General features: G+C 40.7%; 1 protein-coding gene across 4 annotated transcripts in view; it reads left to right on the top strand.

Annotated features, from left to right (window-relative positions):
- The window catches only part of LOC116990966 (DAB2 interacting protein), a 649,973-nt gene that overhangs the window by 229,397 nt on the left and 397,534 nt on the right, over positions 1–23,042 (top strand). Inside the window, exon 1 of one of the 4 annotated variants that reach the window (XM_033049170.1) lies at positions 7,035–7,599. The exons of the other annotated variants lie outside the window; for them this stretch is intronic. Coding sequence (XP_032905061.1) covers positions 7,479–7,599 — 121 coding nt within the window. The 5' untranslated portion in view covers positions 7,035–7,478. Of the gene's footprint in view, positions 1–7,034; positions 7,600–23,042 lie in introns of those variants that run through there. 4 annotated transcript variants of the gene reach the window in all.

The raw sequence follows: 23,042 nt of genomic DNA, 5'->3' as shown, positions 1-23,042 counted from the left end.
GGACAACTCTATCGATCTGCTTTGCGAAAATATTTGTAGACAAGTGCAGTATCTCTATGAAAGACACTGTTTTTATATTTCAAAGTTTATATTTTTTTAATGGGAGTTATTTCTGTTGGACACAGAAAAAAATGCTAAATAATAAAGGGACAAGGAACGGCAGATGCTGGAATTTTGCATAGAATACAAATGGCTGGAATAACTCAGCGGGTCAGGCAGCATCTCTGGAGAGAATGAAGAACTGACATTTCTGTTCGGGACCCTTCTAAATATAAGTAGCTGAGGCTTTATCAGTTTGATATTTGCATGAGATGCCAACAAATAACTTTAAAAAAAATGAAAGCTCTATAGAACTGTAATAGGACAAGAAACTAGCCATAACTATGGATTCACAATAAATGCTAATGAAAGCTGGTGAAAACCTAAGGGGATATAAGGACAGATCTTATCCATTGTATATTTGTGTATGGTCAAAAATAAGATGGTTTCATAAATGGGGTGGGCATTCATGATGCACACAAAAACAGGAAATTCCCAACTTCTTTTCCCAGCCTTCTGAGTTTGTCTTAGCACATCTCAAACCACCAAATTTTTCTTCAGCATCTTTAAATCAGTAGTGAAGAGAAAATAATGTAAACTCTGGATCACGACTGAATTTTGCCCATTATTGCTCAGTGGCAGGAGCATCTCATTTTGAATATCTTGCCATCACTTCAACACATCTAGCCTCTGGGATGCAGCTCTCTGAGGGTTGCCATAGCTAATAAGGCATAGGTGAAAATCATAGCTTCCTTAAGCTGTGAATTAAATGAATGCAATCAGGCAAGCTTCCTGAGGAGTGACAATGAATCATCACTTAACCCACTTGCAGTGCCCTTTGCTTGCAAGAGCTAGTATGAAATGACCAGTTTATCTCAGATTGATGAATAAATGGAACAGTGGCTGGTTTCCAAGGGGATGGGGACCGAAGTCTATCAATAGTAAATTATTAGAGTCCAACCATGGCTTATGTTTGATATTTGGAGATGACTAATTTTATAATGGATGGTGTTTGGAATGGTTGGAAACTTATTTATTTGCAGTTGATACTATTATATTTCTGTTACTATTTAGATTACAGGATGGCATGTTGTCATTCATAAACGAATCCCACTTGGGCAGATGATTTGTGCCCTCAGTTAAAGTAGTACTGAATGTAGGAAGGAACTGCAGTTTCTGGTTTAAACCAAAGATAGACACAAAAAGCTGGAGTAACTCAGCGGGACAGGCAGTAACTCTGGAGAGAAGGAATGGGTGACTTTTCGGATCGAGACCCTTCTTCAGACTTCACTTTTATAACTGTTTAAAATTATTTCTGCCATTGTAATTAAAGCATTTTAAATTTTGGTGTTAAATTTTGTGAGGTCCTCTTTAAAAGGGGAGGAAATGTTTCTCCACCCTAAAATAAAAGTTGTTTGACAATAAATAAATTAGTTAAAACTAATTTTCTTAGTGTAAGGAATAAAAAAAGCTGCATGACAGCAAACAATTTAAAATTAATAGTTTCCATAATTCGTTATCCTGAGTTCACATCAAATCTTGTCTTTAAGTTGTCACTTGTATTATAGTCTGCAACTATGGAAACAAAAGCCATATTTCTCTTGTTGCTGCATCTTTTTTTCCCCTCAGTCTTTCAAACTCTCCTTTAATTTGATAATAATACGGCAGCTCTTCTGCCTATTGTTAAGCAATTCGCTGTGGTAATATTATGCTCAGGTTGTGAATGGAATTGGATCAGTAAGACTACAATAATTATAATTATCCTTTGACGGAACAGTATCCTTTGGGGAAGGTCAGAAAATCACTAATTTATAAAATGTGTCTAAAGACATGGCTTTTAAAAGCAAGATCCTTACTTTCTTGTCTCTTTGCATGACATCTTAAGACAGCCCAGCTTATGTCTGGCCTGTTGGGACATCTTGGCCTCGAGAACTGCCCTATTTGCATGTTCAGTTAACATGATTCTGTTCAAGCTATCATTAAGCATTTCAAACTACATTCTCTATCACTTCTCATGAATTTTCTGTTCCTACTAAATAATTGGTTAATTGGGTTTAATGTCAAAATCAGATCTTCACCAGAGATGCAAGAGGCTTATTCTTTATTCCACAGATGTGTGTCCTAGGATCATGAAGGCGATTCAATAGCCCTACAGAATCTTACGAGATAATGTTAGCTGATTATATAATGAGAAGGGTTCGCATCGTTTTCCACTTTTTTTATAATCCTTGGGAGGCAAAGTGTCCAGACTGGAATATGGCTAAATACTTTGTTGATCAATGTTGGTTTTTAAAATGTTCAACTTTAACTGAGGGCCTCAACGATGAAATCTTAAGCAGCAAGTAAACAATTCCCGACATTCATAGTCTTCTGCTGAAGAGATGCTGTGCACCAGTTTCACCAATCCAGATGCTGGGTCTCAACCCAAAACATTGACTTATACCTTCTTGCCTCCACAGACGCTGCATAATCTGCTGAGTTGTTCCAGCATTCTGTTTTTGTTCTAGATTAATTCACACTCACTGTCGTGCATCCTTACTCATAGAGTTGTACAGTAAACACAGATCCTTTGGTGTCTATGCCAACCTTCATGCCTATCTAAACTATTTCTACTTATCTGCATTAATTCCATATGCTTTGCTCATTAAAGTACCTGGCCAGATGCTGCTTAAATGTTTTTACTCTTCCTGCTTCCTCTGATAACAATCTTTCTATGGAGCAATTACCCCTCTGATGCCTGTTAAACCTTCTCCCACTCATCTTAAACATATATCATCTCACTGTAGATGCCCATACTATGGGAAACAGACTTGCAGGGAATTGCAGGTGTTCATTCCAGAATTTCGCAGTGCACATGTTCATTGAATGTTCACCTCTATTATATCTGATAATCTAACCTGCCTTGTCCCTATTTTTACAAATAAACTTAAAATCTGAAAAAGAATTGGAGTCTGTTAAATATTTCAATAAATACTCACTAATTAAATAATTGAGTTCCAATTTATTTCCCAGCTGAAAGGGTGTTGAGAAATTTAGAAACATTCCTTTTCTCCTTCCAACATTCCAGACCTCCTCCGGCAGCTCGTTCCATACACCCACCACCCTTTGCGTGAAAAAGTTACCCCTCAGATCCCTTTTAAATATTCCTATATTCCTTAGAAACATAGTGCTTTTTGAATGCAGAAACTGAAGTTGAATTTCTTTGCATTGAATTTCCCCACCCTTGTCAAAGAAATAAATGTTTCCATTTCAGAATATTCAAAATAAACACTGATCGATGCAGTACAATACACATTGTAAACTCATCTAAATGGGATGGTTAATATATACTGTCAGGTGTAAATGGCAAATGTTTCTAAATTTCTCAACACCCTTTCAGCTGGGAAATAAATTGGAACTCAATTATTTATAACTCAAACTATTTATTGGGAGATATCAGTAAGTTTGTATCCCTTCAGAGAATGGAGTTTTGGTGTAACAGGTCAAATTCAAGGTCTGAAGAAGGGTCACAACCCAAAATGTCACCTATCCATGTTCTCCAGGAATGCTGCCTGACCCGCAGTTACTCTAACACTTTGTGTCTTTTCTGTGTAAAGCAGTATCCTCACTTCCCTGGTTCTTCAAATTCAGGATGCCCTGCAGCAACCATAAGGAATTTGTGATGTATTTTCTGTTTTCTCATTAAGTTGGTGTTGACAAGAAATTGAGTGTGCATGTCCAACAAGTAATTATACATTTTCTTTCCAGAATTTAGCAGTGCTCATGCTCATTAAACAATAACCTATATTATATCTGATAATGCAAGCTGATCTGTTCCTATTGGTTACAAATGAACATTGAATCTGAAACAGAATTGGAAACTGTTATTAAGTCATAGAGTCATACAGTGTGGAAATAGGCCCTTCAACCCGACTGAACATGTCCTGTCTACACTAGTCCCACTTACCTGCGTCTGGCCCATATCAATCGAAACCTGTCCTATCCATGTACCTGTCTAATTACTTCTTCAACGTTGCGATAGTCCCAACCTCCTCCAGCAGCTCGTTCCATACACCCACCACACTTTGCATGAAAAAGTTACCCCTCAGATCCCTTTTAAATCTTTTCCCCCACCTCAATTCCCCCACCCTGGGCAAGCGACTCTGTGCGTCCACCTGATCTATTCCTCTCATGATTTTACACACCTCTATAAGATACCCTCTCATCACCCTGCGCTCCAAGGAATAGAGTCCAAGCCTGCTCAACGTCTCTGTATAGCTCAGACCCTCAAGTCCTGGAAACATCCTTGTAAATCTCCTCTGTACTCTTTCCAACTTAACAACATCTTGTTAAATATGGCACCAGACTTGAACACTTGAGATCTGGTCCTCTGAAGCATGCCTCACGCTGCCTCAGCAAAGCCAGCAGCATAGTCAAGGACGAGTTGCACCCTAGCCATTCCCTCTGCCCCCCCTCTCCCATCAGGCAAAAGGTAAAAATGCACACCACCAGATTCAGGGACAGTTTCTTTCCAGCTGTTATCAGGCAACTGAATCATCTTCCTACAACCAGAGAGCAGCGCTGAACTATCTACCTCATTGGTGGCCATCGGGACTATCCTTGGTTGGACGTTGCTGGCTTTACCTTGCACTACATGTCATTCCCATATCATGTATCTACACATTGTAAATGGATCGATTGTAATCATTGTATTGTCTTTCTGCTGACTGGTTAGCACGCAACAAAAGCTTTTCATTGTATCTCAGTACACGTGACAATAAACTAAGCTGAAACTAAACTAATATGGACCTCTTGGTTCATCCAAGGCTCCTGGTTGGGGTACATTTGGATGGTTTTTGTGGGAACAAACTGTTCAGGCATTTCCTTATGAATCTGTTAACAACTACGGTGTATTCATTCAGGTCTTTTGCCGATTCCTTGAATTACCAGTTATAAGGACTGATTCCAAGCAGGCCTGGAGTCGTTCCTCTGCCTTCCCTGACCAGCTCTGTGCAGTCCTCACAGCAGTAGGTGGTGCTCTTCAGTTGCTGCCTAAGACGGTGCACAGCCAAGTGGTTGGATTTCCCAAAGTGAGGGCGAGGATCGAGCTCTGATGGTGGTGAAGCAGTGGTCAAGCGTATTTGATACTCTGGTGCTGCAGGGCATGTGCTCGTGGTAGTTAGGGAGGGATCTCCTCAGGCTGGCTTTGTTGAAGTACCCAGCTGTGATTGGAAAGGCGTCAGGTACACTGACTTGTGTTTATTGACCATGGCGTGCAGCTCCTCCAGTGCTAAATGAATGGCTGCCTAGGGTGGAATGTAGATTGGTGGTCATGATGATGGAGGTGAATTCTCTTGGTAGGTAGAAGGGATGACACTTAACCTCCAGCTTTTTCAGGTGCGGAGACCAGAGGTTGGCCAGGACTGCTACATCTGATCACTACAAAGAGTTTACCATGAGGCAGATGTCACAGCCTCTGCCTTTTTCCTGTGCTTCTGTACTGTGCATGCGATGGATGGAGAAACCTTTGGGTTGGAGGGCCTAGTCTGGGGAGCTGGGGGCGAGCCATGTCTATGTGAAACAGAGCACACAGCATTCCCTCATCTCCCTTGGATTAAGCATCCTTGCCCTTAAGTCATCCACATTATTTTCTAGTGACTGAACATCAGATGTTCCAGAAATGGCAGAGCAACCATTTCTCAGCAATGATGTTTCTCTCCTTATAAAACTAAAATGATCAAAATTATTGAATCCTCTTATCAAACTAAAATGAACAAAATGATTACATTCTGTATAAATACCCTTTCAAAATATTCTTTACAGTAGCTTATTGAGCAAAAACTATTTTTCATCGGTAATATAAACAAAATAAGCACTTTAAAGCATTTGAAATAGTGTAGAGACTGCTAATAAAACTATAACCACATGCTTGTTGATTGTGTTCTAATCACAGTGGACTGTTTCAATGAAAAAAATAATGTTGTTTGCAGGTGACTGTAATAAACTGCTGGCCCTAGGAAAACAATTTTGAGCTTCAAAGGAATTTCTTAGCCTGAAGGCAGGAGCCTATGTGTCTATCAGATTTATGCAACGCTCAGGGGAGACTGAAAAGACTCTTAGGAAATATAAAATTTTAGCCTTTACCTTTTGAATTCCATTCCATTCATGAGTTATCAATTCTGCCACTGTTAATCTGCTTTCAAATTCACGCTATTTTACTGACCTGAGGCAAAACGTCATTAATTAAACATTCTCAAACTGAAATTGTGTGAAATATATTACTGTACAATTCCTGTCTTTGAGAACCGACACTTCCTGAAAATCCCGTTTCCATGGGCAACCAGTCAGCTTTTGAACTAAATGTACTTCCTTTCTTGGTGTGTTACTTAAAAATGTCCATGTGAAGGATGGAGCATTTCTTGTTGCTTGTGGACATTGCATTGTGTGATATTTAACTCTGAAATGCAATTGTCCAGGCTTGGAAATTATTATTTTTACTTGTTTAAAAAAAGCAGTTAGAGAATTTTTGACAAAACCCGATATTATATAAATGTGCTTTATTAAATCAATTTTCCATTCTTGTTAATATTTCATTTCATTTTCATTAATTAACTTTAACAACGAGTGAAAATTTGTGCAGTGTTGAAATTAAGATAATAAATCTGAGCTATATACAGTTAAAATATCTGACTGCAAGATTGTGAATAATTTTTAATGTAAGGCTGGAATTTTTTGTTTAATAGTCCCTACAGGTAAAACAAATGACATAAATTTGTGATGAACATTGAGCATCTCATTTACATAAAACTTCACTATTTAATGGGAATTGTGGTGCTGAAGGTATGAGTATATTTAAAGTTCAGCTTTACTACTTGGATTAAATTGAATTCATCTGTTGTCCAGCTGTGAACCTGCCTACTTGACCCAAACTCCTGTAATGTTAACTTGATTGGCTCATTTCCGTACTGCCTTTAACTTTGCCTGGGCCCCATTTATTCTTTGAAAACCTGGAATAGATTCCTGTCGAGCAGCTACTTGCAGCAGACTGAGTACATGTTTTAGTTTAATACTTGGAAGACAATGGTAAAAGGCTATATGTACGGTTTATGTACTTGCAGAGAGGCTTAGGCTTGAGATTGAAATATTTGACGTGTTTGTTTTTGCAACAGGATAAACTCAATGCAAATGGACTGACTCCGGTTCAGGATTTTTTTAAAGCTCAACTTTTGTTCACTGGTCCATAGAATGCTAACAGCATTCAGTTTCCAAATGCAACAAGCTTATCTTCTGTGAGTAGTGTTGAAGTATGACGGTAGCAACAGGCTTGGGCAAGTTTGCATTTTAAAAAAAGTTGTTACAAATTATTGTTTTGCACACTAACCCTAATGAAGAATACTCAGGGGTGAGGAGTTTGATTTGAACAGATTGAAGAAATTATTGGCAAAGAAGCACATGACAAAATGTCAGTTAATAGCAGAAAAATCTCTGGACGTCCATCCTATTACTACAGACTGTTGGGAAGGTCGCGCCTTCAGAGACAACGCAGTCGATCCAGGAGTCGCAACAGGCCAGGCAACAGGGGTAATACGGAGTTATAATATTACATTCTACTGTATGCTGATTCTAGTTGAATCCTGTTAAAACTTCAGTGTTATGAATGTGCAATTATAAACAGAACCGGTCATGCCTCCTGTGATTATATCCCATCTTTTGTAAATCTGTTTTCATTATATTATGTGCTAATGTAGCATCAGAGAATGTTTGTCTAATTCACATTTCAAGATAAGGATGTACTTTATTCCAGTTTTGTTAAACTCAAAGTTCAAATTTATTTCATAGTTAATTTTTATGACCCTAAATGAAGAAAACTAATTCAATTCCATGTAATGTATACTTAAAAGAAACGTGCAATGACCAAAACCTGTTTGTAGAATACTACTTTCTAATACATATCTTGGTTAATATCTGTTGAAAGGCACCAATTTCAAAATAACAATTTGAAACATAGATCTAAAGCTGGTATTTATCATTATTTAACATCAAACAAATTGGGACTTAAACTTGTACTGGAAACTGCCCAGAGTTCCACACAAACCAACTCTGTTTTATTGATTACTTTCATGTCTTCTATGATCAAAGATATATTTGGCAGACATGTAAAGATTTACTGTGTAAATAGATAAACGTTGACTTGACTAAAGCATGGAAGCTGTAAAAAAAACATAACACTTGTCATTTTGTGTACGTGTGTGCTGATTTAGTGAAAGCTTATGGCACCACACAATAAAAGTCAGGTCACCGAGACACTACTGCTCAAGGGAACTGCCACTGCTGTAGTTAGATCAGTTTGCAGATGCATTTGTTAACTTCACAACAATGGCTTTTAAATAAAAAGTCTGCAGACTGTCAATTGATTTGCAATGCATACTCAGAGTTGAAAGATATTCAAACAGATATCCATATTACAATTGACAGTGCCAGCTTGTATTGAATTATCTGTCATAGATAATCTGTCATAATTTGTACATCTGCTTGAAGAAAGATCAGAGTACCTTTATAAGTCCTAGCTGTTTTGATATAGAAACATAGAAATATAGAAAATAGGTGCAGGAGGAGGCCATTTGGTTCTTCGAGCCAGCATCGCCATTCATTGTGATCATGGCTGATGGTCCCCAATCAATAACCCGTACCTGCCTTCTCCCCATATCCCTTGATTCCACTAGCCCCTAGAGCTCTATCTAACTCTCTCTTAAATCCATCCAGTGATTTGGCCTCCACTGCCCTCTGTGACAGGGAATTCCACAAATACACAACTCTCTGGGTGAAAAAGTTTTTTCTCACCTCCGTCTTAAATGGCCTCCCCATATTAAAAATATCTATTTTATAAGCAATTACTGTTGGTAGAATGGTAAAATTGGCACACATGGCATATTGTCAAAAAAAGTGAAAGCCCATGGAATGCAAAGGAAAGCAGCCCCATATCTCACACCTATTTAACCCCACCTTAAAAATATTCAAGTGTGTAGGAAGGAACTGCAGATGCTGGTTTACACTGAAGATCACCTCAGTCTGCCTAAACCTACCTGATCTCCCGGTTGCTAAACACTTTAACTCCCCCTCCCATTCCAGGGCTCTCGCTTAACTGTTTTTCCCTGTTGCCAGCTGGGCAACCGTGGCAGCTTTTTAGGTTGCCAAATGACAGTTTAGGTGGTCATTTAAGATGGCTTGTATGACCCGTGCGATAAAGTGCGTAGTTACCAGTCGGAATTATACTCAATGAAGCATTCACATATTATTTCTGCTTCAAATAAAGTCACAAACTAAACATATTCACCAATCAAGACATTATATATCCCACAATGACATGCAGCAAAATTATAAGACAGTATCTTAACTCTTTTTACACATTGCAATTAATGTAATTTCTATTAGTTCTTTCCACTTCCAAACAAAAATGTGGTTGGATTATTCAGCGTATGATCAACCTGTGTCAATAGATCCTGGACCATGGTAACATATATGCGTACGTATAGTTGTGAATGTTGCTCATTAAATAACTACAGTACTGATACTCCATATTAAGAGCATTGATTTGCCGTTAAAATTAATTCTGTAATAACGTGCCAACGGCAGCAGTGACAATCGAACACTGCGGTTTTAATGTTTCACGTGTTCACAATTTAATTAATCCATCTTTATGGATTAAAACAAATAATAACATTGGGAATTAAAACACATTTGATTGCATTCCGTTATCAAACATAGTCAATGTTCGCTCTGAAGTCATTTCCAGGACAATAGGGTCAGGGAGGGGTGTGTGTGTGTGAATCAGTGCGGGGTGGATAGATGGCGGGGGGGGGGGGCGGGTTAGAAGGCAGTCGGTGCAGAATGGACGGATTGAGGCAGGTGAATTAGTACGTGTTGGTTGGAGTAGATAAAATTGTGAGGGGAGAGCACGGGGGATGTCAGTGGTGTTGATTGGGGGGGTTCAGCACGGGATGGATGGGGGTAGACAAAAGTGCTGGAGAAACTCAGCAGGTGAGGCAGCATCTATGGAGGAAAGGAAATAGGCAACGTTTCGGGTCGAGACCCTTCAGACTATTCCCCCCATTCTTCTTGAATGGGAGGATCAGTACAGGATGGATGGGGGGGGGGGGAGATCAGCGCAGGCTGAATGGGGGGGTGGGGGGGTCAGACAGTGTGGATCGGAGGGTCTGTGCAGGATGAATGGTGGATCACTACAGGATGAATGAGGGGAAGGTACATCACTACAGGAGCGAATGACGGGTGCCGCACAGCGGCAGCAGCGGCCGCGACAGCGACTCCATCACCTCATCCTCCCGCCCTGATAGCGGCCGCTGCTTGCAAACCCGCTAACGCACGCCGAGGTCGGGAGGAGGGAGGGAGGGGGAGGCCTCGGCTTGCGGGAGGGGTTGTTTTGCAAGCGCCGTTAGCGGATTTGCAAGATGCGGCTGCTATCAGGGCGGGCGGGGGGCGGGAAGAGGAGGAGATGGAGCCACTGTTCGGGGCCCATCATTCGTTCCGACCCTTCCTCACCCCTCACCTAGTATATTTCCCACGCAATACAGCCGTCACCGCCGACACAAAACGTTGCGTTCCTTTTCTCCAGAGATGCTGCCTGACCCGCGGAGTTACTCTGATTTATTATTTCGAGCCCTGCATTCCCATACTGACCTTTCTGTCTTGGGCCTTCTCCACTGTCAGAGTGAGGCCCAATGCAAATTGGAGGAACAGCACCTCATATCTTGCTTGGGCAGCCTACACCCCTGCAGTATGAATATTGACTTCTTTAGCTTCAAGTAACCCTTGCTTTCCTCCTCGCTCCATCCCTCCCCCTTCCTAGTTTTCCGACCAGTCTGACTGTCCCCCTGATTAAAATTTATCTCTGTTTGCTTTGTTGTCACCTTCTCCTAGCTAACAATGATCTATTCTACATTTTCCTTGAACCATCCCCATTGATGTCTCGTTTGAGAGTAAAAAAGTAATCAACTAAAATCTATCTCTCTTAGGTCGAGAGTTAAGAGTTTAATTATCATGTTATTGCAGTAGAACAATGACATTCTTACTTAATGCAATATCACAAATAAATATACAATAATCAAAAATATAATAAATGAATGAATGAATAATCAGTAATACTAGGTAACCATACCATAATTGTGCTAAAGTGAAGTCTGCAGTGCACCAAAACAAAGACCATCACAGATCATAATTGCTGAGTTAGACTTGTGGTTAGTGTTGTGCGATGTTCAAGAGGCTGGTGGTTGTTGGGAAGAAGCTGTTCTTGAATCCGGAGATCACAGTTTTCAGGCACTTATACCCTCTTCCTGATGATAATGAGATGAAAGTGTGACAGAGCAGTGTGGTTCCTTGATACCAAGGAATCCTTCAGGCAGATCCTTCGTTTTTGGACGCTCGAGTTACCAAAAACAGGCCATAATGTAAACAGTCAGTATGCCCTATACCACATATCTGCAAAAGTTCGATAGAGTATTTGGCGACAGACCAAATCTCCTTAATCTTTTAAGGAACTAGAATTGTTGATGAGCATTCTTTGTAATTGTTTCATTGTGCTGGGCACAGGCCAGATCTGCAGAGATATGCACGTCCAGGAATTTGAAGGTGTACACCGCCATCTCAACGATGAAGTCAGCTTCATGGATCCACGGCTTTCCCTTCCTGAAATCTTGGCCTTGAAAACATTGAGATCCTTGTTCTGGCACCATTCAATCAGATTATCAATCTCCTTCATATTCTGACTCATCATTACCTGTTATTTGTCCAAGAACGGTAATATATTCAGCAAATGTAAATATGGCGTTCACAGTTGTGGGCATAGAGAGAGTGGAGTAGGAGACTGAGCACAGCCTTGAGGTGCTCCTATGTTGACTGTTATTGAGGAGGAAATGTTGTTGCCAATTCGTTCTGATTTGAAGTTCTGAGTTTGATAGGTTTAGAGGGTGTGATGGGGTTGAACGCTGAGCTGTAATCAATGAACAACAGCCTGACACACGCATTCTTATTGTCTAAATGGTCAGGTGCAAAGTGGAGGACACCTCATCCTAAATTTCTCGCAAGAATAAACTTCCTCTTTATCTGCACCCTGTCAGGATGATGCCAGCACCATTCCATTTTCTAAACTCTAGCAGATACAAATATAACATATCTAACCATTCATTCCAAATATGGGTAAACTTTTTCTGAATTGCTACATTGGCCATCATTAAGTAAAAAAGTAATGTTGTACACTATAGTCAACCAGGATTCTCCAATGCCTCACAAATTTGCAGCTGGTACAACCAGGAAAGACCAGGGCAGCAGGCGAGTGGGAACATGACTGCCTGAAGGTTCCTTTCCACACAAACCTAACTTGAAAATACATTCAGTCCTGTGTCATCAATGACTCTAAATCTTATAATTCTCTACCCTGCAGGGCTGTTGGAAAGCCGTCACAGAAAGATTATAGCAGTTCCATCCCTATGCAGTTCCATGCTAGCTTGCCATCGGTTATGTCAGGGTAATTAGGAATAGACTATCAATCCTGTCCACAAGATATAGAACATTATTTTGAATAATGATTATTTTGAATAGTGATCTTCAGACTAGATTTGAAGTAATTATTGAAAGGATTAAGGGGAGATTAGGAAAATGTTTTCCACTAAGACTGGAACTCTGTGCTTGAAAGGGTGGTGGGAACTGAAACACTCGTTATATTTAAGCAGCAGGATGTGCATTTGAGGCACCGTGACCTGCAAGGATATGGGCTGAATGGGAGCAGTTGGCATTAGACTGAGTGGCACTTCCTTTTTAATCTTCCCAGATACACTGTCTGAATGGCCACATGTGTCATGATATGATTCTCTGGGAATTACACATTATCAACGTATGCATTGGTTGATCCTCCATCTTCAGGGGAGCAAGTTGCAATTGCTATTGTTTACAAATATTGATACACTTCCAAGGCCTTCATGCAAACAAGCATGTCAGCTATATAGAGGAATCCATATTGTCATTGCAGGGCTCTTATCATTAACGTATGCAGTGATATGAATCTTAAAAGAATAAATAACAAAAAATTGTATTGAATCTGAACTTGAGGTATGCCCACTGGACATAGGCATTAAATTAACCTTGAGGCACCCAATTTTGTGCTTCAATACAGCTTAGCAGCTTGAAATGAGAAATAATTTCATCTTGGAACAGAATACCCACAATATTAGCATAGGACAAATAAGAAATCCTATACAATGAATGAAGTAGCCTTTGTCCATCATTTTAAAAAGGATAACTGGTCTACCAAAATCAAAATAATGTTGCTGTCTGTCACCTGAGGTCTTCAACCCATGACCCTGAAGAACTCTTCTTCCCAATTTCTCCCTGCATGTCCCACTGACCTAAATATATGGTTGTAGCTTACTCTACATCCTTGATCTCCTTACTTTGCTACCCAGGCATTAATTCAAACAATAATCAGTGTTCAGAAAACCTGTGTTTATGTGCATCGCAAGTTGTAATCAGTCTGAAATTAAAATAACAGCTTTACAAATAGCGCTGTCATCAATGTGTGTTCGTCAACCAGATATCTTCATGTTAAGAAAATCAGGAGGGGAAAAAAGGGGCTGGAGTTGGCTCTTGCAGAAAACATTAAGGAAAATCCAAAGAGATTTATCAGTACATTAATGGAAAGAGGGTAAGCATAGAGAGAATAGGGCCTCTCAGAAACCAAAGCAGTCATCAATCTCTGTGCAGAACAGCAGAAGATGGGCAAAGTCCCTTATGAGTATTTCTCTTTTTTCACCATGGAGAAAGACCTGAAAACTGGGGAACATGTCACAGTCAATGGAACTGATTTGATATTGAGGTTGAGGACATGCGGAACATCCTATGGCAGCTAGACAAATCTCCTGGGCCTGATCAGAGATATCCAAGGTCACTGTGGCAAGCTGAAAATAAAATTACAGACACCCTGGCTGAGATACATGAATCATAGGTAAATATGGATGAAGTGCCAGAAGACTGGAAGGTTGCTCATGTTGTGTCTCTATTTAAGAAGAGATGCAAGGAAAAACCCAGGGAGTATAGACCCGTGAGCCTAACATTTGTGGTAGGCAAGTTACTGGAGAGTATTATGATGGATAAGATTAAAATGCATTTAAATAGATAGAGGCTGATTAGGGATGGCCAACATGGTTTTGTATGTGGGAGATCGTGTCTCACAAATGAGTTTTTTGAAGATATAACCGAAAAGGTTGACGAGGGCAGAGCTCTGGATGATATCTATATAGATTTCAGAAGGCATTTGATAAGGTTCCGCATGGCAGGCTGCTCTGGAAGGTTAGATTGCATGGGATTCGGATGAGCTAGCCAACTGGATAGAAAATTGGCTTAGTGAAAGGAAGCAGATGGTGATGGTGGAAAGATGTTTTTCGGACTAGAGGCCTGTGACGAGTGATGTGACTGAAGAATCGGTGCTGGGCCCATTGCAGTTTGTGGTTTATATCAACAATTTAGATGTGAATATACAAGGCAGTGTTAGTAAGTTTACAGATGATCATAAAGTGGTGGTATTGTAGACAACAAAGATGGCTATCAAAGATGTCATCAGGATCTTGATCAGTTGGGGAAGTGGGTTGAAGAATGGTTAGTGGAATTTAATGCAGATAAGTGCATGGTGTTGCATTTTGGGAAGTCAAACCAGGGCAGGACCTTCACAGTGAATAGCAGGGCTCTGGGGGAATTTTGTAGATCTAAGAGGGATCTGGGCGTGCAGGTACATATGTCCTTAAAAATGGCTTCACAGGTAGATAGAGGGGTCAAGAAGGTTTTCAGCACATTGTTCCTCATCAGTCAGGGTACTGAGTATAGAAGTTGGGATGTTATGTCACAGTTGTACAAGACATTTGAAGTATTATGTTCAGTTTTGGTCACCCTGATATAGGAAGGTTGTTGTTAAACTGAAAAGAGCGCCTAGAAGATGTATGAGGATGATGCTCGGACTTGAGGGCCTGAGCTATAGGGCGAGGTTGGGCAGGCTAGGACTTAATTCCTTAGATTGCAGGAGAATGAGATGTGATCTTACTTCAGTGTATAGGATCATGAGGGTAATAGATGGGGCAGGTGCAGTACCTTTTTTCCCCAAGTAGGAGAATCAAGAATCATAGCTTTAAGATGACGGGAATGATTTAATAAGATACTGAGAGGTAACTTTTTCACACAGAAGGAGGTGGGTAAATAGAACGAGCTGCCAGAGGATGTAGGTATGGTATGATAACAAGATTTATAAGACATTTGGACAGGTACATGGATAGGAAAGGATTAGAGGGAAATGGGCCAAATGCAGGCGGGTGGGTCTAGTGTAGGCAGGGCATCTTGGTCGGCATGGGCAAGTTTCCATGCTCTATGACTAATTGGAAGGCATGTTTAAACAATTATCAAAATATTGCAAGTAATAAGCGAATGTTGGCCTTCATAACAAGAGGAGTTAAGAATGGGAGCAAAGAGGTCCTTCTGCAGTTGTCCAGGTCCCTAGTAAGACCACACCTGGAGTATTGTGTGCAGTTTTGGTCCCCTAATTTGAGGAAGGACATTCTTGCTATTGAAGGAGCGCAGTGTAGGTTCACAAGGTTAATCCCCGGGATGGCGGGACTGTCATATGCTGAGAGAATGGAGCAGTTGGGCTTGTATACTCTGGAGTTTAGAAGGATGAGAGGGAATCTTATTGAAACATATAAGATTATTAAGGGTTTCGACACGCTGGAGGCAGGAAACATGTTCCCGATGTTTGGGGAGTCCAGAACCAGGGGCCACAGTTTAAGAATAAGGGGTAAGGCATTTAGAACGGAGATGAGGAAACACATTTTCACACAGAGAGTTGTGAGTCTGTGGAATTCTCTGCCCCAGAGGGCGGTGGAGGCTGGTTCTCTGGATACTTTCAAGAGAGAACTAAAGGCTCTTAAAGAAAGCGGAGTCAGGGGATATGGGGAAAAGGCAGGAATGGGGTACTGATTGTGGATGATCAGCCATGATCACATTAAATGTCAACCTTTTTTGCAATGTGAACTATCGCTTATATCAGCCCCTCTTGGTGTACCTGTTATTGTAAAATAGCACGTATAAATAAATTGCTTTCTCAGCCTTTTTCTGCAAGTAAAACAAATGAGTTTATGAGCTTGATTTCTAGCTAAACATTTTTAATGGTTAATCAGTGTGCCTTTGCTGGTATCTTGTCTGAAACTTGGATCTTGTCCTGTAAGGATATTAGGAACTGCAATAAGTCTCCTAATTTGATTTATTGGATTAGACCTAAGTGAATATGTTCAGATCTGCTTACTGTCAAGCTGGCCTAGCAGTACAGAGCAGTCCAAACTACTTCTAATCATTAGTCACCATTGAATCTGTGGTACATTTACCACCAGACGTTGTCAGTAAATTACAAAATACAGTAGATGTCTGAAGGAAGTCTGGCGTTTCACAGTTTCAGACTTGAATGTTCATCTTCAAAATTATTTTTTGATGCATTCTTTTTGGTAGTTAAATTTAATCCTGAATTTGATTTTAATTTCTGTGCATTTTTAACAATGCAAGAGTTGTGTTCAGTTTTGGGCAACATTTTATAGGAAAGATGTTGTCAAGCTGGAAAGGGTACAAAGAAGATTTACAAGGATTTTGCCAGGACTCAAGGGTCTGAGCTACAGGGAGAGGTTGAGTAGGCTGGGACTCTATTCCATGGAGTGCAGGAGGATGAGGGGTGATCTTGTAGAGGTGTATAAAAATTATGAGAGGAGTAGATTGGGTAGACACACAGTCTCTCTTGCCCAGAGTAGGGGAATCAAAGACCATAGGACATAGGTTTAAAGTGAAGGGGAAAAGATTTAATAGGAATCTGAGTGGTAACTTTTTCACAGAGTGTATGGAACAAACTGCCGAAGGAGGTAGTTAAGGCAAGGACTATCGTAACAATTAGACAGATACATGAATAGGACTTGATGCTCGTATAAATGCTCGTATGCATTTGGCCCATATTAGAGGGATATGGGCCAAATGCAGGCAGGTGGGACAGGTAGATGGGACATGCTGGCCAGTGTGGGCAAGTTGGGCCGAAGGGCCTGTTTCCATTCTGTATGACTCTGACTCTAAGAGCTTTAACTCATAATGACCTGTGGCAGCAACTATTGGTAGTGGCCTTCAAGATTCATTATTTTTTAATAACACATTTTATTATCCCAGCATTTAGTAAGTGTGGAGACTAGTTATAAACTGTATGCATTACAGCACACAATATATGGATGTGTAACACGCTGATTTAGTCATTTTAAATATTTAAAATAACTATACTTTGTATAAATGAATCCATCTATCTCTGGTATTTATAGGGTGTGATGAAATTAATGCAATAGAATAGCTTCTGACTAGTGGACTAGCCAATGATTCAGTTTATATTCAGCATCTTTTTTATGCTGCATTCTGTTAAGTGTTGTGAAATACAGTAGTGCTAACCTTTTTAACTATTTTCCACATTGGCTATTTTTGCTTGTCATATTTAAAGTTCATTGTCTTTTTTGTTTCTGCATTTTGTTGAATGCTGTCTTTAAATGAATTTACACTCCTTTTGACCGTAATTTAATGTGTTATTTATATTTTTAATTCTCATATTATGTGAATAAATGGAAGTTATGGGCACACATGTGATGCATTCTGAATGATGAAGTGATCTACTCTAATGTAATTAGTTGTCTGGGCTGCTTTAGCTTAATCTCACATTTTTTACTAAAATGCTTTGAGCCAAATTCTGATCTTTGACTTTGAGTAATCTGTATTGGCATACGGGTAAAATGCCTGAATATGTTACTGTTATGTATCTTTTTGAGTTCTGCTGTGGTTTAGAGGGTTTGGTATAGCTGGTCAGTTGTGGAATATGATGATTCAATCATAAATAATGTTTTAAAAATAAATGTTGCGACACGTTGAATTTCAGATCTAATTCTAAATGGCCCCATCTATTTGACTAGTTGAAATTAATCAGTGCCAGTCATAAGAATCTTTGTGCTAGATTTCCCGTTGCACCAGATTGTACTTTGAATGCAGCAGGTATCGTATGCAGATCAGAGCTGCTGAAATTTGACATGAGAACATGTCAAGTAATAATGATTTATCAACTATCAATTAGCTCTACATTCTTCATTCTCCTTATTGCTGTTATAATTAAGAATCAATATTGTGGCCTGTAATGGAATTTAACTGAGCAAATAGTTGAGTTGCTGTAAGTACCTGAGCTGTAGAGAGACATAAAGTGACCAGGAAATTGATTAGGAAATTTGGATATTGATCAAAGTTGTTCCAGCCATTGAAGTTTTAAGCAAGCTGCTGAGTGACAAATTTATATTTACAGGTAAAATGTATATTCTGTTTTGAGTTTTATGTTGATTTAAGATACAATATACAACAATTTAATTGTATTAGGCCTTTTATTGATATTAATTATGCAGTAGCAGCTTGAATACATCAAATTGTGATTTATTCAGAAATATAGCTTTTCTAATGGAAGGAGATTTTAGTTGGTGTGGTGTTGCCACATGTAGTTAACTTAAAAATATTATTTGATACAGAGCAGCATTCATTCCAGTTTGTGTGACTATTAAAGCAGATTACATGTAACAACTCTAATGTTGAGTAATGACATCCTGTTATGCAAGAAGTTCTGGAGGATGGGCATTAATTTCCTCCTGATATTCCCATATATACTACATCCAGAAATGGCAGAGCCAAGAAAAACAATTCATATTATTTCAGGTGGTAATAACATATAACAATGAATGTTATCATCAAATGTCCCGTGTATCTGTTCACTATGTAGTTCTGTGGTAATGTGTGTGTGTAAATGTATGGTTTACTAATGTCTGATGTCAAATGTCTCTGCTATTTTCTGTTTTTTCATTAGGCTAAATCCTAATCTAAAGATCTGAATTCTCCTGAATTCATTAGTAGAAGTGCAATGGATGGGGTTAGATGAGCACAATTCAGTGTTTTAGGCATGACATTCCTATTCTGAAATGTCACACTGCAAGTGGGTCCCATGCAAAATCAATTACAGGTGCACAACCTTTTATCCGAAGATCCAAATAACGAAAACCTCCGAATAGCGGCCATTTTTTCGGTCCTTGAAGAAAGGTCCTTGAAAACGTTCACCGAGGGCGGCCCGCAGAGGTGACAGCGGAACCTCCGGTCGGTCCTCGAAGAAAGGGGAACTAAATCCCCATTCATAAAAGAGAAGATGAGGGTATGTTGCGCGGGAGGGTTAATAATTGACAATATGCTGCTGCCTGCCCGCTGAATTAAAAAGTTCCCACGGTAGACTCACGATATACAGTGTTTCGTGAGTCTTGCGTGGGAACTGTTTAACTCAGCGGGGCAGGCAGCAGCAGATTGACGCTCGCTTCAGTATCACCCCACCTACACCCCTCTGCTTCCCGGCCATGTGTGTGACCCCTTCCCTCCCCTCTCCAGCTCCCCGCCCATTGCACCGGCGCGGGGGCTTTGCACTGTCTTCACGTCGGCGATTGCAGCAGGACCGTGTCAGGACCAATTGGACACCGACCACCAGGCCCACCGCAAGCACGGAGATCCCAGAGACCCACAGCCAACAGCAGCCCAGCCCAGCCCCACTCCAACTACAGAGGAACCTGGGTTGCGGATGACGGGGCGCAGCTCGGGGCGTCGTAGGGGCCCATCGGGGAGCGGCCACTCAAAGCCACGCCGGGAGATGTAGGGCCCTGGCCCGGTCTTGATGTTGGAGCCCCCGGCGGGCGCTAGCAAGTCCGCGGCAATTTACAGCCGCGCCGGGCGTTGTAAGGCCCCCCTCCAGGTCACTCTCAACCACTATGATGTTTGCTCTCAACCCCGTAATTCGGGCGGGAGAAGTCGACGCTGCCGGTGCCCCGCAAAGCAGTCCCCCACCGGAGACCCGCGAGCTCCCGGTGTCACCATCCACCGGAGTCGGGTCGCAGCAGCTCGCCCCCGCAACTCTCCACGCTCCGAAGCTGGCTAGCTCCACGGAGGTAGGTCCGTAGGTCCACAGCTCCCACCGCCGCCCACCGACCCCCAGGCCCACTGCAAGCACGGAGATCCCAGAGACCCACAGCCAGCAGCAACTCCAGCCCAGCCCCGCTCCAACTCCAGAGGAACACGTAGGGGCAGAAGCTGATGGTGTGCAAGGTACGTCTTGTTCTTGGGGTGGCGGATGAGGGGGCGCAGCTCGGGCTGTGGGCGAACTGCCACTTGTCGCTGTAGCGGCCAAAGATCATAGAGGAGCTCCTCTATGATCTTTGGTAGCGGCCCATCAGGGAGCGGATTCCTCTGGAGTTGGAGGGGGAGGGGGGTATTGTGCTGTTTGATCGCCCCCTGCTATCCCAGGGACAGGGAGACACAGCGGCTTTTTAGACTGGTGGGCAATCACTTCCAAAGTTCTGCCCACACAGTCAGTACACTTCTCCTACACTGTATTTCATACAAACATTTATTCTGCAAGAAAAAACGACATTGAAGACTCAAACTCGCGATCGAGTAACTGCCAGGATCAAGGCGCAAACTCGCGACCTTGCGGATATGAGCCGAGCACTCTACCACTGAGCCAGCCATTAAAATCTACGCTAAAAAATTTCCATTCCGAAGACCGACAAATTCTGAATTACGAAAAGTGTCTGGTCCCAAGGCTTTTGGATAAAAGGTTGTGCACCTGTATGTGTTACACTGGGAATAGATGCTCAGTTCTCTAGCAATAAGTCCCTTTATTAAAGTAACAGTGCCAGTTTTGGTTTGACAAATGGAATTGTTAACTTAAATATCAATTCATGTCCACCTTTTCTTATCCCTTATTCCTCTTTTTAAAATGCCATCTTTTTAAAACTATCACTGAGAGCAAAATAGCCCATGTTCAAATGACCATCTTTCCAGAAGAACTTCAAAAGTCCCCATGTGCTCATTTAAGCTTTCAATTCATTCAGAGGATCAGTTGTCCTTTATGCCATGTTTTCAAATGGTAAAAGCAGGCTTCTGCCATCTTTTCTCTGAAAATGTTCCATTATTTTAAAACATATGGTAATATGGTTAAGTGGAAAAATCATCGCTTTTCAGCTCCCTGTTGACAAGTTATTGAATTTTCATTGCATATGTTCAATAATTTTTTTTCTGAATTCCGAACACCTGAAAGCTGATTATCTGGATATTTTATTTTTTATTGTTTGTGGATTTCCCCAAGAATTAATCGACTTCCTTGTTTGCCTTTAAAACCCTTTACAATGAATTAAAATGTATTATTGCCATGAAAGTAGCTGGTAACAGAATTAGCTTTGTGAAGAAATTCCTACTTGCATACATTTAAAAGTTACATGTGACGAAATTAGAGACAGTGTCGAATAGTGACACACTTTTGCAAGCTTTTGTAATTTTTGTCTAGTTCTAGTGCACAAATTTAACTGAACTGGAAAATGTAATTTGAAAGTTTGACCAATTTCTTCCTGTTTCATTCAGCCTAGAAATTCAGTTTTGCATTATTTTATGTCTGCCTTCAATTTAAAGAGGTTCTTCAAACTTCAAATGTGAAAGTACTCTTTGATTTGGCAAGTTTCTAGAGCCATAGCAAAAGACAGAATGACCTGAAGAAGATGAGAAGTTTAAGTTCTGAGTGGAATGAAATAAGCTTTTTTGGATATGCATGGACTGGAGGGATATGGAATATGCGCAGGTAGATGAGAGAGTCTTGACATCATGTTCAGCAAGGTGGGCCGTGAGATATATTTGGTTCTGTGAGATGTAATTAGTCATAGAATCATGGAGTCATCGAGCTATACAGCATGGAATCAGACCCTTTGGCCCAATTTGAACAAAGTTGGTCCCACCCGCCTGCACCCAGCCCATATCTCACCAAACTTTTCCTATCCATGATTCATTCGCTCACTTGGTTAATATCTTTTGGAGTAAGTTCTGCTGTACTCATTTTGTGCAAAACTGGTAAGGGTGAGAACGTGGTAAGTTGTCCGGGGAGTTCATTTATCATAGGGTCATGGAGCTGCACAGGATGGAAACAGGCCATTCGCTAATCCTTGCCCATGCTGACCAAGTTGGTACACTGTGCTAGTCCCATTTGCCTCCATTTAGCTCGTACCTCTCTAAAATCCTTAATATCTGTCCAAAGGTCTTTTAAACGTTGTAATTGTATCGGCTCCTCTGCTAGCCTCCTCTGCTAGCTCATTCCAGATATGAACTACCCTTTGAGTGAAAAAATTGCCCCAGAGGTCACTTTTAAATCTCTCCCCTCTTACCTTAAGCCTGTATTCTCTAGTTTTAGAATCCTCCACTCTGGGGAAAATGGCAGAGTGTTCACTTTATCCCTGTCCTTAGGATCTTTACACTTCAATAAAGGCACCCCACAGCCTCCTACGCACCGAAGATAAAGGCCATTATGCAGTTTGGTGTAAAATGATTTTGATTGGTCATAAGATCATAAGTGAGAAACAGAATTAGGCCATTCGGCCCATTAATACTATTCCACCATTCAATCATGACGGAACTATCTCTCCTCCCTAACCCCGTTCTCCTGCCTTCTCCCCATAACCCTTGACACCCGTACTAATCAAGAATCTAAATATCTCTGCCTTGGGAACAAGAGAACTACTTGAAGGTTACATTGGAAAGTAACGAGCAGAAAAAAATCCTGTTTTGGTTAAAATAGTTTAGTGGAAAATATAACTGTTTCCATGTAACCTCCCTGTAGTAATCAGATGCCACTGTCTCTTAAAAACGCAGCTGCTACTTTAACTGTGGGTGCTCATTTAAATTGACAAGCAATTATTTTCCTTGACACATGTGATGTAATACCTGGTAAAACGATATAACATACAGTAGTTAATCTTTTTAGATGCAGTAAAAAAAATAAACTGCTATTGAAACAACCATTTTATTTTTTTAAATCCTGAAAGAAAAATAACTGTCATTTTGAGTCTGAAACT

This window comes from Amblyraja radiata, chromosome 32, assembly GCF_010909765.2.
Source record: "Amblyraja radiata isolate CabotCenter1 chromosome 32, sAmbRad1.1.pri, whole genome shotgun sequence".
Taxonomy (NCBI): Eukaryota; Metazoa; Chordata; class Chondrichthyes; order Rajiformes; family Rajidae; genus Amblyraja; species Amblyraja radiata.
Note: the sequence above shows the minus strand (reverse complement) of the source record. Positions and strands in the feature narration are given on the sequence as shown.